Below are 17,093 nucleotides of genomic sequence, written 5' to 3'. Positions count from 1 at the left end.
ACAGTGGTTTCTCAAAATGATTTAACAAGGAAACTGATTAATATGCAACTTTATCTAAATCTCTGAAAGTTTAATTTTTCAAAAGGTCACTTTACTATTTCTATTCTATTCACCATCTTTCATAATAACTGATGAACAAGTTTTACAAGCAAATGGGCTACTCATGCCCCCTGCTGGCTCTTATGAGTATCCTACGCTACATCGAGGTGCGCACAAGAGCATGTCTAGAAATAGTTTAAACTCAGCAAGTCTGACATCTGTGAAAAACCAATCGTGTCTACGGTGTCTGTGAGACGTATTTGTAAGCTGCCTCAACGTGATGCTTCTTCTAAAAGGGTGGTTCTACATGAAATGCACGCATAAACGTGAAATTTCTCCCAAAAGATTTGTGCGAGAATTAATGTATTTAGTCCAATTACATCAAGATCTGTAATTGAAGAAAAAGAAAACAAGTTTTCTTTTGTTTGGTTTTAATACAAAAATCCAGAGATATCTTACATTGCCATCTCAGATTCCATCTTTCACATTACAACCCAAATTAGAGGGAGAAGGGCAAGAAAGGGAAATGGGTCAAACAAACAAAAAATGGAGCAAATTTAGGGTGCTGAAATCTTTGCATTTCAACGTTTGACCCCAGAGAACAGGTAGGGATGACGGATTCTGACCCCTCGAAGTCATTTGTATTTCAATGGAAGACCCTTCTGCACGTTATAATGTAGATTCAAAAAAATTGAGAGCACTTGACTCTGATGTAAAATCTTGTTGCATGACAGACAAGTGTCAATGATATTGCTTAGATCCATCACTTTTTCCTAAGTGTGAAAATGTCTAGTAGTAGTAGCAGTGTGTTGAGAACCACAGAAAACACGACCTAGCAGTTTTCACTCTATGCTACTAGACGCTCTGTAGTAACAGACTGTAATATTACAAGTGGAGTGACCCGTTCCAGGCCATGTTCCCAGAAAGTTTGGCCTTGTTGTTACTGTGCTGCCCACTGGTGCTCAAATGATTGTTACTGCAGATCTAAATTCACCTGTGCTTGATGGATGTCCTCAACATCTACTTGTCCTTATCGTCCATATTTACTCTCTGCTCAGCTTCCTGCAGATCTGTTGGATCAAGCTCGCCGAGTGAACTGTTGCTCCCAAGTGACAGCTGTGTCCCCTTTTAATTACTATCTTTTTTAAATTAGCTTTGCTTGTAAAAAATAATAAAAAAAAAAATGATGGGCTTGCAGAAGCAGCAGAGTCAAACTCCAGTGGTTGTCATCTCAGAGAAACCGGTCAGTTTCACCCCAACATTTGCCACAAACTGTTTTTTTTATAATTCATTAATTTTCAGTGTAATCGGTTGCACTATTAAAAAAGTAAAATGGCCATTTTGTTATCTTCCTCCCCTTTATCACAAATAAACAAAACCGCACACATGCTCAAGACGCATTCACACCCATGACATACTAACACGCATACAGTCCTGATTTTCAGCATATGGGAAAGAGCCAAGCCATGCCGGGTCAGACCCAATTTAAGCTGAGCCAAAGAACGAAACATGTTTTTCGCTTCTCGTGTGTCTGGCTCTATAAAATGACTGCCAGGCGTACCACAAGGCTCTGTGCAAGGCCCTATTCCTTTTCTCATCCCCCTTTGTCTGGCCATGCTCACATCTCGTTGGCTAGCTCTTCTGTTTCTGTGGAAACGTCACCATTTGCAATCTTGGTGTTCTCCTCGTATCCAGGGGGCATGAAAGCTAATGTGTAGGGGTAAAGCTTGTGACACTCGGCACGGTAGGACTCGGCGCACTCCTTTGAATCGCCCAGGTAGCCATTCCGAAGATTCTCCAGGACCTCTGTGCAGATCTGGGGAGAAAAACAAACAAGTGTAAGTGTCAAACTGTTTGTATTTACATTTACACATAGAAAAACATTGTGATTACAGCACAGAACAACAAAAACATACCTGGATAGATCTATTGTTGAGCGACTCATTAAGGGCGGTGGCCAATTCAACTGCCTTTGACTGTGTCGACGAGTCCAAGTATACCATCATTTTTGCAGCTAAAGGAAGGAAAGGATGTTACTTTGTCAGATGGTCAATTGGGTTTAGATCAAGAGTTCATAGAAGGTTAATTTGGAATTTCTCTGTGTTTTGCTCTTAACCATTCTTTGGAATGTTCAGTTTCATGTAATTTAGATGAAAAATATAATTTTAGGACATTTTTTTATCATATAAAATGACATTTTGGCAAGCAAAATGTTGTCTATATTGCAGAACACATATCAACTTTTCTCCCCAAAGGGGAAAAAAAAACCTACCAGCCAATCGGTGTGGTATGGAATTGGAGTGTTTGGAGAGGAAGGCCTGGTTGAAGCTCTTAGCATTGCTATCTCCAAACAGCCGGGTGACTTCTTGCTTCAAGACTGTCCGAACCACATCGGGTAGCTCTTTGCTCTCTGCAACTGCACAGAGGGAAAGAATGAAGTAAAATTAACAAATAAGTGAAAGAAGTAAAACAAGAGCTGCAACAGATAGACAGATTTGTACCTATATATTTAAAATTTAATTATATTACCTCCTTTGAAGAAGCGCACTAGACACTGGTGTAGCCATGGGTGGTCTTGGTCGGTGGCTAAAGCCCTCTTTACTGATTGGAGCATCAACAGGTACTTTTCTGAAGCGATAACAACCATAACCAAATATAGTCACAATAGATAAAATATAACATTTTTCTTTCTAGAGGTCAGTGATGACAGACTACAGTCACTACACAACAACTACAACCCACTTTCCATTCCATTGAGGTGAAATAACAAACCTTTTCTGAAGTAGATTTCAAATGCCAGTAGGTGTGTATCAATTTTATCTTTAACAAGGTGTTTGAGCGGTATTAGAAATTTGACCGCTTCTTCCAGTGGATTTTCTACCTGCAAATACGATGTCAGGACAACAATTAATAGAACTGCTGTTGCTTTATCCCTCTGAAACATCTCATATACTGTTAAAACGAACCTTGACCAATTTGTCAGGAATGAGCTCCTCTTTTGGGCCGCCAATCTCTTCATCGTCATCTTCCTTTTTCTTTTTCTGATTCTTCAACTGCTTCTCTTTCTCTGCATTCTTCTTCTCCTCCTCTAGCTGTGCCTTTTTCTGGGCTCTCCGCTGTTTATTCCTGAGCTTCTTCAACTCTTTGTCTGACAGGTTAGCTGAAGGAGAGCGTCAAAATAAATGTAGAGGTAAAATAGAATGTTATGGTCAAACAATTAATAAAGAAGCAGACTTTTTGCTGATTTTCCTTATCCTAGTCACAATCTTGTCTATTCCGATCACCAAAATTTTGTTTAGTGTGCATGAGTTTTTCAGCATTTTGGTGTTAATTGGCTAATGTTAAATTAAAATTTGCAAATAACTAAGTGCTCAATTTGGTATCGAGCTCTGCCCTGCATCATCATGTCAAAAAGTGACATAATGCCTATGACACAGACTTCACCTTGACAACGTGCCAGACCTTTCATAAAGTTTAACAGAAGGTTTAAATACAGTCTTGTTTGTTTTTGTGTTTAAAGAAGAGGGTAGGCCTGATATTTAGTTTCCGAAATACAGTTCAAACCCATGTGCACGATCTGTGGAAAAAAACTTCATATTTCTCAAAAACTTAGTGGGTGTGGCTTATACATCTTGTGCATTAAATTTACAGTATTTACTGTCCCCCGTTTCTATCTTAAGAAACAATATTGAAGAAATATGATCTAAAAAGCATTTATCCTTACCAGTGTCTGCCTGCAATTCCTTGCTGTCGTCAGTCAGAGGATTGTCATGGAGGCTCAGGTATATTTGAATTGCTGTGACTGCAGCCTTATAGTAAAAGGGATGCATCCGAAGTACGTCCTCAAGTTTCAGCAGGTCCACGTATGAGCGCAGTGTCATCTTCCTCATGCAGTAGGTGTGGAAGTCAAATTGGTCATCCGTTATCTCCACAAAATGCTGAATGAACACAGGTAAGAGGAATAAATATAATAAGCAAGTGACAATGACTACATATTGCAACTGTAAAGCATCATCACTGTCCGGTAAGGCCTACCCTTTCAATTTCATGGCACTTCTTGAGAGCCTCCCCAAACTTGTTCATACCCTTGTAGGCAAGTGCACACTCTGTCTGGAACCACATACACTGCATCTCATTCAAGTTTTCCACTGCTGATGCCCCCTCCTGGACAAAGACCAAATAACGGTATAAATGAGATTTTCAATGTCTCTAAGGATTCTTGGCAGATTTTATAACGATTGATGAGCTACAAAAATAATGTTCTAAACCCCGTACTCCAAATGGCAAAGCATTTTTTTTTTAAAATCAGTTTAACTACTAGCACAGACGTTACTGAGATGTAGAAGACTTCACAGACTCATCCCGAGGCTGCTTTTAGGATGTACTTGTGAACGATTCCTTACCCGTGTGAACTTGGAACACATCTCCTCCGCCTCCTTGATCATGCCAGCCTTCAGCATGTATTTGGCACACTTGGAGTTGATGAATCTGTCAGCAGTGTCCAGAGCCTGTGCCTCATCCATCCACTGAGCGGCCTCTCGTATGTTCCCAGCATGCTGCCAAGGGATAAACACTCAATACCCCAACTATATAGAGTGTCACACTCACAAACGCAGACTGCAAATACATGACAGGATAATGTAGTAAAGGTTACCTTGTAAATCTTGGCTTTGATAAGGAAGAGTTCAATGAGGGTTGGAGTGCTCTCGATGGCTGTGTTGATGTATTCCAGAGCCAGTGTCTGTTGGCCAACCATGTCATAGTGCTGAGCCAGAAAGTACTGCACCCAAAGCAATGTGGTTGGTGGCTCCTCTTTACCATCATCTGCGACAGGGAAGAAGATTGTTAGTTATCTTGACACAAGTATGCATCAGACACTAAAAAGGAAGAGCTATGCAACTACAAAATAACATTCAGACTAATAATATTTGCAGACTTTTCAGGCCTAATTGGATTGTTGTTTTTATTGTTGGTGAGTGACTGGAGATCATCAAGATGAAAGCTTGAAGTTTCCGATCAACAAATCTTAATTTGCAACAAGCGCAGGTGTTCGTTCTTACCGTTTTGGCTGAATAGTCTGGAGCTTTTTAAGGAGCTCTCAAATCCGACCACCAATTCTTCTATAATTGAAACCTGCAATTGGAAATAACGAATGATTTGTAAAACAGTGAAGGTTTTTCAATCAAACAGCTGAATAATTAGCTTTGCTAACAAATGTGCAATGCATGCACTGCCTGCCAAAGGCGAGGAGTAGGACACATCTTCGCCAAGTGTGTCAAAACTTTAAACTTGTGTTTTACGACGTGACAAGAAGGAGAAACGTGTTCTTCAAATATTTACACCTGTCATCGTTAAACTAGTGATGTCACCTTTTCTTTGTCGTTGTAAAGGGATTTCAGGGTGGTGAAGACAGGTGGGCATCCTTTACTGAAGTTCATCCTCAAGTACCTGTCAAGACATTCTCGGAACTTCTCACCTACAGAATAAAATCGTATTATGATAAATTTTGCAAGAAGATGAAACATCAGTATAATACTTGAATACACCTCGTGGCACAACCTGAACACATCGTCCTTGATGTTATATGATGATATGATGGTCATATTTTGCAGGGTTTTCCCTAGGATTTTTTGAAGCTGTGGTGGGCTGCATCGAAGTCTGACAGCCCCACATGCTGTGCCGCAGCAAAATTGCTTCATATCATGACTAATGAGAATTTTTTTTAACAACATTTATTTTTTCCAAGAAGGACCATAACAAAGGCCAGGCTAATTAAATATTTCGAAATGTGACATCTACATTTACGATGGAGTATTGGGACCAAATAATAAATAAATAAATAAAATGACTACGAGATTTAATTTGCTACGAAGGGGGAAAAAAGTATTATGACGTTGGGGCAATGAAGCTGTAAACTCCTACGAACTTTACGTACATGTACCTTAGCTGGGAGCTACGACGAAGCATTAGCATAAATCATTCTATGGATAATAATTCAATGTAGATGAGCCAAGAGAAAACAAGTACAACTAGGACTACGAGAATGTCGAATTAATAGTATGAGAATGAAAATCGTATTATCAATTAACGTAGGGCTAATGTAGCTGAATAAGCAGCTACGTACTTCATGTAGCGCGTTGCCGCCTCCATTAAAATCAACAATACTGAAAGCATCTTGTGATTTACAAACGGTTTAACAAATAAAGAAATCCTTAATATTTTGCCTCATCTACATCAAATTATAATCAACAGAAGGATTTACACCAATGCTTCGTCAAAGCGCTCTGCTACGGTACATGTACGTAAAATGCGTAGTTGATTACAGCTACATTACCCCTACTTAATAATACCAATGTTTTTCCTCTTAATCTCTCAATAGTACGACTAATATCTCTTTTCTTTTTCTTTATTTGGCTCAAATATGCACTACATTACCACAACAATAATAGTCTTTCTGTTAACGGACCTTCGTCCATTGACAGTTTAAATCTTTTCTAAATACTTCAAAATACTCATCTGAAATTACTACCAGTGACATCAGCAACGGATAAATGCTATGCTAGGACACGACGACTCGGGTAAAATACACGCCAAAAAGAACCTAAACGTAAAGTCAATATTAAGGTCGTTTTCACAGGTTGGAACCAGAACTACATTCATTAACTTAAAATACGTTTCTGAGGATTTTTCTCCCGACTCCGCGCCAACTGTCAGACTCACACTTGCAAAAGGAGAACCGATGTGATTTTCAAAATAAAGCGTGTAAAGGAACAATTTGTATTTGACGTACTATGCCAACTGTCAGACTCACACTTGCAAAAGGAGAACCGATGTGATTTTCAAAATAAAGCGTGTAAAGGAACAATTTGTATTTGACGTACTATTTCAGACGACTTCTGGTGGCAAATATAGTGTGTAAATAATGAGCTATAAATATTTTAGAAGTGTTGTTAAATTATAAAAATTATAAATTAGAATGTATCTTTAAAAAAAAAAAAAACGCATCTCATTTACAAAGCGTGGCGGCTTTTATTTTGGTGGGGTGGTGCGCCAAAGTCTTTTAAATGTAGGGGAAACCCTGTGTTTTGGGTCTTTCATCAGACACCCGTAAATATTATGTATGTAGAATAAGTAAACATACTATTTTTTTCTTTATACACATATTGTTAGAAGTGGAGTGACTATTAGTCTGTTAGGAGAAGAGTGATTATTGCTCCCACCAGAAAGAAAGTTGAGGGGAAGTCGACGAGGAACAAGGCCTTTCGGGAACTTCTCCCAGGCATCCTCATAGACCTTAAACCTCTCCTCCACACTACCTAAAAAGCAGCAATAAAGAAATGACTATCACACACTGACAATTTTTTTCATCTTGGCGATTTTAACACAAAAAAAGCGTAACGTCTTACTTGGTTTCAGTGCTTTCTCCAGGCCATGGTAATATGACCAGTTCTCCGGGTTCCTCTCCTGCATGCGATAGTAAACATCTGTAGCCTCATCCAAACGCTCCAATTTTAACAGCAACTCCCCTAGAAGAGAAATACATATCCAGCAGAGCTTGTTGAATGAATTGATTCCGAATCATTTATGAATCAAAATCACAAACATTGCCCATCACAGCCACTAATTACACAACCAGTGCCTGACAGTATAGATATTTATTTAGCGTCATGTACTACAGAAAAAATGTCCACATTTTATCGTTGGTGGGCAGAAGGACGGCCTATTGTGTGGTCTGTCTGACACTAAAAGACTCAACTCACCTCGCGTTTCCTCCACTGCCAATTTGTCACAAATCTGTTTTTCATAATTTGTCAGATGCTCCAAAGCCTCCTTATATAGACCTGCTTCTCTTAGCACCTGGTTCTGGTAAAGCAGCAGCTCACTGTATTCATAGTCCACCTTGTCAGGAGATGTCTACAAAAAACACATAATTTGATACGCAGCTTTAATTTGATGCGACTGTACAAATACTGTACAAAAAACAGTAAGACAAACCTGTTGTGTTTTCCTAAATTCCTCAATGATCTTTGCTGCCATCTCATAGTCTTCCAGGAGGTGATAGGCAATAGCATATCCGATCCAGGAAGCTCGCTGAGCGGGACGCAACTGCAACAGCTGGTACCGTGTCTCCTACAGGAACAATGTGGTACACAGGTTCAAAATTATGTCCATCAAGCTTTTGCGCCAGTGTTGAGACGTACCCGGTAGCCTTCCAGATCCCTCATCTGGATTTGCAGTAGAGACAAATCCCGGAGAATCTGGAGGTTGTCCTTGTCCCACTTCAGCGCATTTCGGTAACACTTGATGGCCTCGTCGTACTTCTTATCAGACCGCTGTAATAAACCGTATACATGCCAGCCTGGGAGGCACGGGGAGTTAAGGAGCACAGAAATGTATAACAAAACTCACTCGAACGCTTCGCCACCTACGATTTCAAGCCAAGCTGGATGAAGATCTACAACTTTAAAGAAAAGGCTGTGATTCTTATGAGAAGGGGAGAGAATTGAGAGAAATTGGAAATCCTACAGCTTTCACTGTGTTCAGTATGACAATGTAATTTTTGCATGCTACTGCACCTTCCCATTTATGTGTGATTCAAATAACCAATGGCACACCAAATGACATGGCTGTGACAAACATTTACATCTACACACATTGTTTTTTAGATGCCAACCCAATCGTTACTATGTGCCCCACTGCCATGGACTCCAATTGAATCAGAGAACAGGAAAGTACTAACTTTTAAATGAATTCCATTTTTAACGTATTTAAGGATACAGACGTGACTCTTGAGGTCATTGCGCAAACCTCTTCTCACCAGCTCGTAAGCATCTTCCTTCTTCCCCAGACAGTTCAAGGTCAAGCCCTTCATAGCCAGGGTTTCTGGAAAGGACACCAGGATGCTGAACAATAGCTACCACCCGTTAAACTTGACCATTTTAATGTTTGCATCCTGTCACTTAAGCATCCACACTTTAGTTGCTTACCTCCATGCTCTGCGAACTTGGGGTTGCCCAGGATTTGTTTGCAGAACTTGAGTCCATTTCTGTACTGCTTGTGCTCGTAACATCGCTATTAAAGAGGTAAGGGGTGATTGATATCAGATCAGCACATAGAAGAGAAAGGCCAACACCTTGATATGTGGAACAGTGTTGACAACAGATATCATATTGTATCAACTACCAGTTTTTAATGAATATATTTTTTCTCAATTCACCTTTATTGATGTTGAAATATTCATTTTTTAAATTTCAACCTAAAGATACCACACTCTAACAGCATCAACGTTCAGACTTATATCAGTGCAGCAGTCCAGTACAGAATGCTGACATTCTTAAACAATGGAAAAAAATGTTTCATTCTCTTGCTTGCGTTCTTTGCAGTATTATTATTATTAGAAAATATCCCATTTCATTGCAAATTTCCACAAACTGAGTACTGGGCTGAACCTCATCATCATCCTTATCTTCAACCTACTGCTAATGTAACCATGTGGCTGGTACCCACCTCAAATAATTTTGGTAAAAAAGGAGCACGGTAATCAATTACATTGAAATAACATGACAAAATGAGAATGCAAAATAAAGAAAGGGTACTGCTTAAGTCAGGTTTAAGCAACTCAGAGATTGACCGTTGTGTGTGTGTGTTTAAAAAAACGTATCTTTGCATTTACAAAATTATCATTAACTCTGCCATTTTCTGCAACAAAAAGTAGTGTTTTAAGAAAATGATGATGTTGCACCTGACAAAGCAATGATTACAACCACAAATTCAATTATTTTGAGCAGTTGAATACAATTCAGAATTCAGCGTTGTGCAGTGCTGTCAAAAGTCTAGCATATTACACATTTTAGCGGCCCAAATACAGCACATACTTAAGGACATTCGACAAGGGCCACATCTGCATTCCTGCTTTGGACTTTTTTAAAACTGTGTGGCGCTGCTCTTAAAAGTGAAGAGTAATAGTAAAAGCAGAAGAAGAGTTGGTGCGGTGTCCTGTCAATTGAGTAAAATTTCAAATAATGTGCAAGTAATGCTTGATGTCTGAGTGACAGGAAAAAAGAATTAACTTTGATGAAGGAATATAGATTTAGTGATAACAGGTTGGAATGAGAGGATTTGGACAATTTCAAGTCATTCACTGCCACTGATGTCTAATCCACTTAAACGAGGATCCTGGAAGTGAATTTCTAATGCTTCTGTGCCATTGTCGGTGATAGACGTCCAACCCATTTGAACTGGCAGGGGGTGGCGGTGACCATTCATTGTCACTAGGAGTGGGAACTAGGGCTGCAGCTATCGAATATTTTAGTAGTCGATTAATCCATGGACTAGTTAGTTCGAATAGTCGAGTAATCGGATAAGGAACATGAAAAATTAAGATATCTGAGCTGAGCCTCAAACGAAAATGAGGATCTATGTACAACAAAAGAATAATTGACTAACTTTCATAGTAAACGTCCGCTAGCTTAAATGCTATAAAATGCTAATGTTTTTTTCACAATGCTCTTAACAAATGGTTCAGACACATACTCCCACAAAAAAACGGCTGAATATACTTTTAACTCAATTATGAATGCATTAAAAGGCATTAGCTCAAACAAAAACTTAGCTTACGTTGGTCTTAACAGGGAGAAGTTGGATTCAGCCATGTGAAAAGAGGCAGACCAGAAGGCAGTAAATCCACCCTAGTCAATAAAATGAAATGCAAACACTTTCAAAGCAAACCATTACAACGCCACTTTAATTAAACGAATATTCGAAGCAGCAAAATTTAATTTGAATATTTTTTTCTAAATCGAATACTCGAGTTAATCGATCAATCGTTGCAGCACTAGTGGGAACCTCTTGGTACCTCACGATACGATATGATTTGTGATACACAGGTCACGATAACGATGATCTGACGATATAGCGATACAACGATTTTCGATACATTGGTCAGGAAATCATTCTAATATATTCTACAAAAAGCTAATAAAAAGAAAACCGAGCTTCTGCTGCGAACTGGATTGAGTTTATCAGTAGTGGACGTCCAATCCATTTGAACTGGGAGGGTGGCAGCGAATGAACATTCATTCGCTGCCATCCCTCCTACTTCAAACGGATTGAACGGCTATGGCAGTCAATGCCAGGCAATGAGTAATTTTGGGCCATTTATGGTCATTTACCTGTTGATTTTCAGTTACTTCGTGTTGATTTGGGGGTATGTTATGGGTCACTTGCTGTTTATTTTGCGTTACAGAACAGGAAGTGACCTGGGACTCACCCAGTAGGCAGTGACTCAAACTCAAAAGGGAATGACCTGTAAATGCCCTAAAATGAAAAGCAAGTGACCTGTAAATGCCCCGAAAAACGGATCGAATGACTGTGAATGCTCTGGTTTTGAATGAACGAACGTTCCCGTTCCCAGTCTAAATGGATTGGGCGTCGAGCACCGTCAATGACAGCCTTTTTGTTTTGTTTTTTTAATTGACACCTTTTTAAAACGATATCACGATTCTTGACAGGAGCATATCAATAACCTTTTGGGATACAAAGTATCACGATATATCACCATTTCGATATTTTGTCACACCCCTAATTGTCACCGCCTCCCAGTTCAATTGAATTGAAGGTTTATCACTGTTTCAAAATCTAAAACCGTTTCAAATAATCAAGACACAGAGAGAAAATGAGTAATATTCAAAATCAAGTGCATGATGGTTTTCAGTTATGAATTTTAAGTGTTCAGCGGGGGGAAACAAGGGTATTCCTCAAGTTAGAAATCTGTTCTAGGCAGATAAGTGTAAATTGATGATGGTGAACTGAACTGTCAAAGTGGAACTTGCCTAATGTCGAATGCCAGGCAAGCGCCACAAGAACCAACCAGCGTGCGTCAAATTACTCACACTTCAAATCCCGCTTCGGTCAAATCCACCACATGCACACGGACACATTTGCTATGACATGACAGAACAACGTTGTGTACATTCGCGAACGCCCAGCGAACAACAGACAGCTCGAAACATGGGCGGGGGGGGGGCGCGAGGGCATGGGTGGGAGCTTGCCAAAGTGCAGCCGGCAGGCCCGAAGGGGCGACGGAATTGCTGACACAATCATGCCGGAGATAACTTAACTCAATCTTAACTTTCCCCTCGTGTCACACTCGAAACCAAGACTGGACTGCGTTAAACTCACGCGGCGACCTTTAAGCCACAAAGGCAAAGCCTCGCAGAGAGATTAAGAGCGACAAAGAGACAAATTGTTGAATTTCCCATAGGTTTGTCATCAACTTAACCGACAAAACGCCTTATTCGTAGCCCCTGCACACCCCACGAATAACTACTAGGTCCAATTCCACACAATTGTACCACGAGACACACTCTTAGCTTTCATTAGCTGGTTAGCTGCTATTGGAGCAAGCGTTCCTCACCAACTGGTGATGTTTGCCACGGAACCCAATTTAAACGTCGCATTCGCGTATTTGGAGCCTCAAAATCCCAAATACAGTCACAAAAAAGAACCGGCCAACCATTTTGATTCGGTTCTAGTGGCAGTGACGTTTAGGGCCGGGATCGCGAACCCATTCAATGATTCCATTTTGCTAGCTCATGTGCTAACAAGCCCGAGTAGCACCGGTGGTTCTGGAAACTCGTCACAGCTCCAGAATGACACTGGTTCCCGCGAGTCCATATTTAGGAGCTCAACTCACCAAAATCCTCTTAAAGAGAGCGTTCTCTTTAGGTGGTAAAGTAACTGTCGGCATTGTAGCAGCAGATGAGATCAGTTCCCCTCGACCTCAGCACATGTAACGTTAGCTAATGCTAGCGCGAGCAGGCAAGACGAATCGAGCCAGAAACAGGCCCGACTCGCTCGCCCGAGGCGCCCCAAGTTCGACTGCTCTGCTTTCGTCTAGTCTTAGTTCAGCCGAGTCGCCCTGACGCACTGCCGCGAATCTGACACCTTCAAAATGGCGCCCGCCGTTGCTGTTTCATACCGGAGGGTCGACGATGAGAAGAGCGTTTGCAACGTTTTCCAATCGTTTTATTTTGGTAGTCTAGTGTGGGGTGTTTGGAACTTGACTGAATGTTATTGTGGGCAGGGCCGTGCATAGACCGATGGAGGGGCAGGTGCTTATAGATCAGAAGGGGCACATGAATAAGAATTTAATACACCTTACAACAACATAACTTCCAGTTTAACCAGTTGTACAGTATAAATGGCTGTGACTTCAAAAGACTTTAATTGGGAGGGGGGATAGTGAATAGAAACTGTCAAACAGCACTGTCATCAACAATTCTTGGCTGTGACTCAGTCTTTGCCTCTTTTATTCCTTCAACCTCTATATTAAAACTTCCTTCCTCAACTTGTTGTTCATCTGAGAACAAACCACATCAGATGGTCACCGACCTAGATAGCAGACCGACGTTGAAAATATGGGTCAACATTCTGCTGTCGATCTTATATCGTTGAATGAAAGTAACTTTTGCACCCTCAATTAATGTTGTTTCAACGTTGAAATCCTTACATAACCTCAACATTATTTCGATTATTATTAATATTTGAACAACGCTGAATCAATGTTATGTTTTCGACCAAAACGCCTGCTCATCCATAATTCAGTGACTTTTCAATCATATTTCCCGGTCAGACAATGTTAACCCAACCATCGCCTGATGTACTATAGAACAATGTTTCAAAGTCATTTGACGTCGAAAATGTCGACGTCAACCATACTGATGATTTTGATGGAAAATCAACATTTATTCAATGTCGGTCTGCTATCTGGGTGAGCAACCATCAGCATAGATTTTTAAAAACTATTATTTCATTATTATCCGTATTTGACAATTTTAGCACCTAATAATTTATAAAGTAATGACATAAAATGTTATAGGACAATAACATTGCAATTGTGTTTATAATTGTTGGATTTTATACCTGAATATCTTTGCAAACTGTGTTATTCTTACTTATTGTGCTCTTCACCCAGCTAATGAGGGATCCACTGCCTTTAGCAGCCTCATCCAGCTCCTTTTTGTTTTTTTTGTTTTTTTATCCCTCAACAGAGGTGGGTAGAGTAGCCAAAATTTTTACTCAAGTAAGAGTAACATTAATTCAAAACAATATTACTCAAGTAAAAGTAAAATAGTCATACAAAAAATTTACTTCAGTACAAGTAAAAAAAGTATTTAGTGAAAAGAATGCTCAAGTAATGAGTAACATTGTATGTAGCTGCTTACATTTTTATTGATTTTTTTTTATAAACAGTTGTATTTTTTTCTCAGCACAAAATTATCTATATGAACTGTTGTTATAATGATACAGTACAATTATCAAGTACATAACAAAATAATGCCGAAGAAATACAAAATAACAAACAAAAAAAAAAACATTAAATTCGGGCGAGAGAAAAAAAATGACAAAAATGAAGCATTATTTGTCTATAGAGCATGGGTGCCCCCTAGTGGAGAAAATAGTTCCTAGTTTGAATAGTGATTAGTTACTTTATAGTTACCATTATGAAATTAAAAGGATCATATCTGCGGTTTTCCGTGGTTAGTCGGTGCCAAATAAAAACTGGGAGAGAGGTTAAAATCCACGCTTTTGAGTCATGTTGAAGGCAGTGCTCTATGTCAAATACTTCTTTTTTTTTTTTACAGTGCTTTAAAGACGCCATGTGATTGAACAGGCTGGCATTATCATAGAAAGGCAAGCTTGCGTCTGATTGGTGTAATGGAGTCATGGGATTATTGTTGCGGACGTTGTGGGGATGCTTTGCCAAGCATTTTGATCAGGTGGCTGACAGCGATCGTTCACTGCCACCCCCTCCCAGTCAAAATGAATTTAAACATTACAAAATGAAGTGTTGAGGCAAAAAAAAGTTTAAAGCTTTATCTATATAACATTTGTTTAGTCAAATAATATAATCATCGGATTGGAATAAAAATGATAATTTCATTAGTCTACATACATAAAGGATGTCCCTGATCCGATCACGCGATCGGAAATCGTGCCTGACACTCATTTTCAGAAGATCGGAGTCAGGAGGGAAAGGTTTGTTTTTTTTAAAAAGATTTTTTAAGGGCTACAAAGCAGCAAAATATTAGATGTGTACTGAGCAACATTGCAACACCTGCAGAAATAGCGGTCATATACACTGCTTGTAAGAAAGTGTTATTTTAGCTGTCAAAGGAAAATTAAAGGAAACCTCAGACTTTAAAGACTTATAGGCTCTAATAAGCCACAATTTTTGTCTTTTACTAAAATGTTATTAGAAACAAAATATTGCAATTTATTTAAAAATCTACAATACTGTAGTACATGTTTTGAGTCTCTTATTTTAAATTAACTCAATAATACAGTTTACGAACACAAACGGGCTTACAAAATTGCAACATTATGATAATAACCAACAAATTACTCTCCCCATCATAATCTACAAAATCCTCCTTGCTTGCCGTATGTTTGCATTCATACAGACACACACACTCGATCACGGGGCTTTACAACTAAATGTTAACTCTCTCAAACAATGATACCAAATTGAGGGCTTTTTGCTGATTGATCAACTTCAGAGATCTATACCAGAGACGAAACTCATTCATCTAATATTTAAAACAAGCTTTTGTTTTAAAGTACCTGCATTTGTGAATGAAGAATTTTCCAAGTACTACAATCACATAAACCAAATCTTTATTTTTGCCACACACACCAAACTTGATTCAATTCAATTCAATTTTATTTGTATAGCCCTGAATCACAACAAGGTTGTCTTGAAGGGCTTTGCAGAGGCAATATGATACACAATCAGAAACAGCAAATGAAGCAACAAAGATGAATAAATAAAGTTCAAGTCCTGGGTATCCCCCATCCTTAGACCCTCCATGTCGGCAAGGAAAAACTCCAGAGTCTTTGGGAGAAAATGAGAAACTTTGGGGAGTACCACAATCAGGAGAGATCCACTCCCAGGACGGATAGACAGGAAGCCCCAGGACTGCTAATGGGAATTAGCAGGCGAAGTTACAGTCCCTAAAGGTGCAGTGGAGTAAAGGAACAAGAAGAGGTCCATCTAGCCAGATGAGACGGGGGTAGCAACGAGGACGTCCATCCAGCCAGGTGTTCGGACAGTCAGGAGGCTGCAGCTGAAAAATAGCCCCTCCCCAGAGGGGAGGGGGGAAAGGGGACACCAGGTGACTAGTGATGAAAAGACGAGACAACTAGATATTAACATTGGAAAATAGAAATAAAGTAAGACAAGTGGTAGGTAGAGTGAGAAAAAGGAGATAGAACTCAGTAGCTGTACTTCCCCCAGCATTATAGCTTCGAGTGCAGCTTAGACTAAACTGTGAGTCTACTCCGACTTCAACTGGCCTGACCATAAGCTTTGTCGAATTGAACGTTTTTAATCTAATCTTAAATGTGTAGACTGTCTCGGCTTCTTTAATATTAGCTGGAAGCTGATTCCATAAAACGGGCTTTGTGACTAAAGGCTCTAGCTCCGACAGTACTTTTGGAAACCCTGGGAACTACCAGTAGACCTGCATTAATGGACTCCACTGTCAACGTTGAAAGCTCAATTTATTTGGACTGAAGCCAGCTTCGCATATCCTTCCAGAACAATTGCACTAAATCACATAAAAAAAAAAAAAAAATGGTCAAGATCCTCAATGTCATTCAACACACAACAATCTGACTGAAAATTAAATTTGAGTCTCAAAAAATGGAGGCCTGGGGTGATGACATAAATTGTCACTGTCACTAAATGAACACTACCGGGTTACTCCAATTCCTTCTATTCGGTGAAACATCCAAAACATGCGCACATCGGTTAAAAGCGGCAAGTATTTACTACTTGTGTTTTTATTGAGTCTTTTTATTGCCTCAAAATACTTTTTGCATGTGCTACCTCTAATACGTCTAAGCATTGTGTTTTCTTGTGGTAGTTTTAACGCAGATTGTTGATCTGTTCATCACATTAGTCAGGTAGGATATTTAAACCACCCTTATTTGATATGACTAAGTTTAAGTATTTTCTTAAGGCATCTTTAGTATGTTCTGTCTGTATGCAT

General features: G+C 39.5%; 1 protein-coding gene across 1 annotated transcript; it reads right to left on the bottom strand.

Moving 5' to 3' along the window:
• Window positions 1-436: 436 nt before the first annotated feature.
• naa15b (N-alpha-acetyltransferase 15, NatA auxiliary subunit b) lies at window positions 437-12,999 on the bottom strand. The gene is made up of 20 exons (XM_057844572.1): window positions 12,734-12,999; window positions 9,027-9,111; window positions 8,818-8,922; window positions 8,241-8,398; window positions 8,035-8,169; window positions 7,800-7,953; window positions 7,446-7,565; window positions 7,260-7,355; window positions 5,409-5,515; window positions 5,100-5,172; window positions 4,694-4,863; window positions 4,443-4,595; window positions 4,075-4,203; window positions 3,764-3,977; window positions 3,006-3,199; window positions 2,812-2,920; window positions 2,569-2,667; window positions 2,312-2,455; window positions 1,956-2,053; window positions 437-1,855 (listed from the first exon to the last, which is right to left on the bottom strand). The coding sequence occupies exons 1-20, from the start codon at window positions 12,785-12,787 to the stop codon at window positions 1,658-1,660; spliced, it is 2,595 nt and encodes an 864-aa protein (XP_057700555.1). The 5' UTR covers window positions 12,788-12,999; the 3' UTR covers window positions 437-1,657.
• Window positions 13,000-17,093: the final 4,094 nt, after the last annotated feature.

This window comes from Corythoichthys intestinalis, chromosome 8, assembly GCF_030265065.1.
Source record: "Corythoichthys intestinalis isolate RoL2023-P3 chromosome 8, ASM3026506v1, whole genome shotgun sequence".
Lineage (NCBI taxonomy): Eukaryota > Metazoa > Chordata > Actinopteri > Syngnathiformes > Syngnathidae > Corythoichthys > Corythoichthys intestinalis.
The sequence above is the reverse complement of the archived record's forward strand: the minus strand, read 5'-3'. Positions and strand labels throughout refer to the sequence as shown.

Bases quoted from the DNA above. Each gene is read 5' to 3' on its own strand.
- naa15b (XM_057844572.1), bottom strand. From the start codon at position 12,787: ATGCCGACAGTTACTTTACCACCTAAAGAGAACGCTCTCTTTAAGAGG. The intron at 3,978-4,074 runs GTAGGCCTTACC...GTGTTCATTCAG, and splicing joins AGTGCCATGAAATTGAAAGG to CATTTTGTGGAGATAACGGA. The intron at 1,856-1,955 runs GTATGTTTTTGT...TTTTCTCCCCAG, and splicing joins TCAACAATAGATCTATCCAG to ATCTGCACAGAGGTCCTGGA.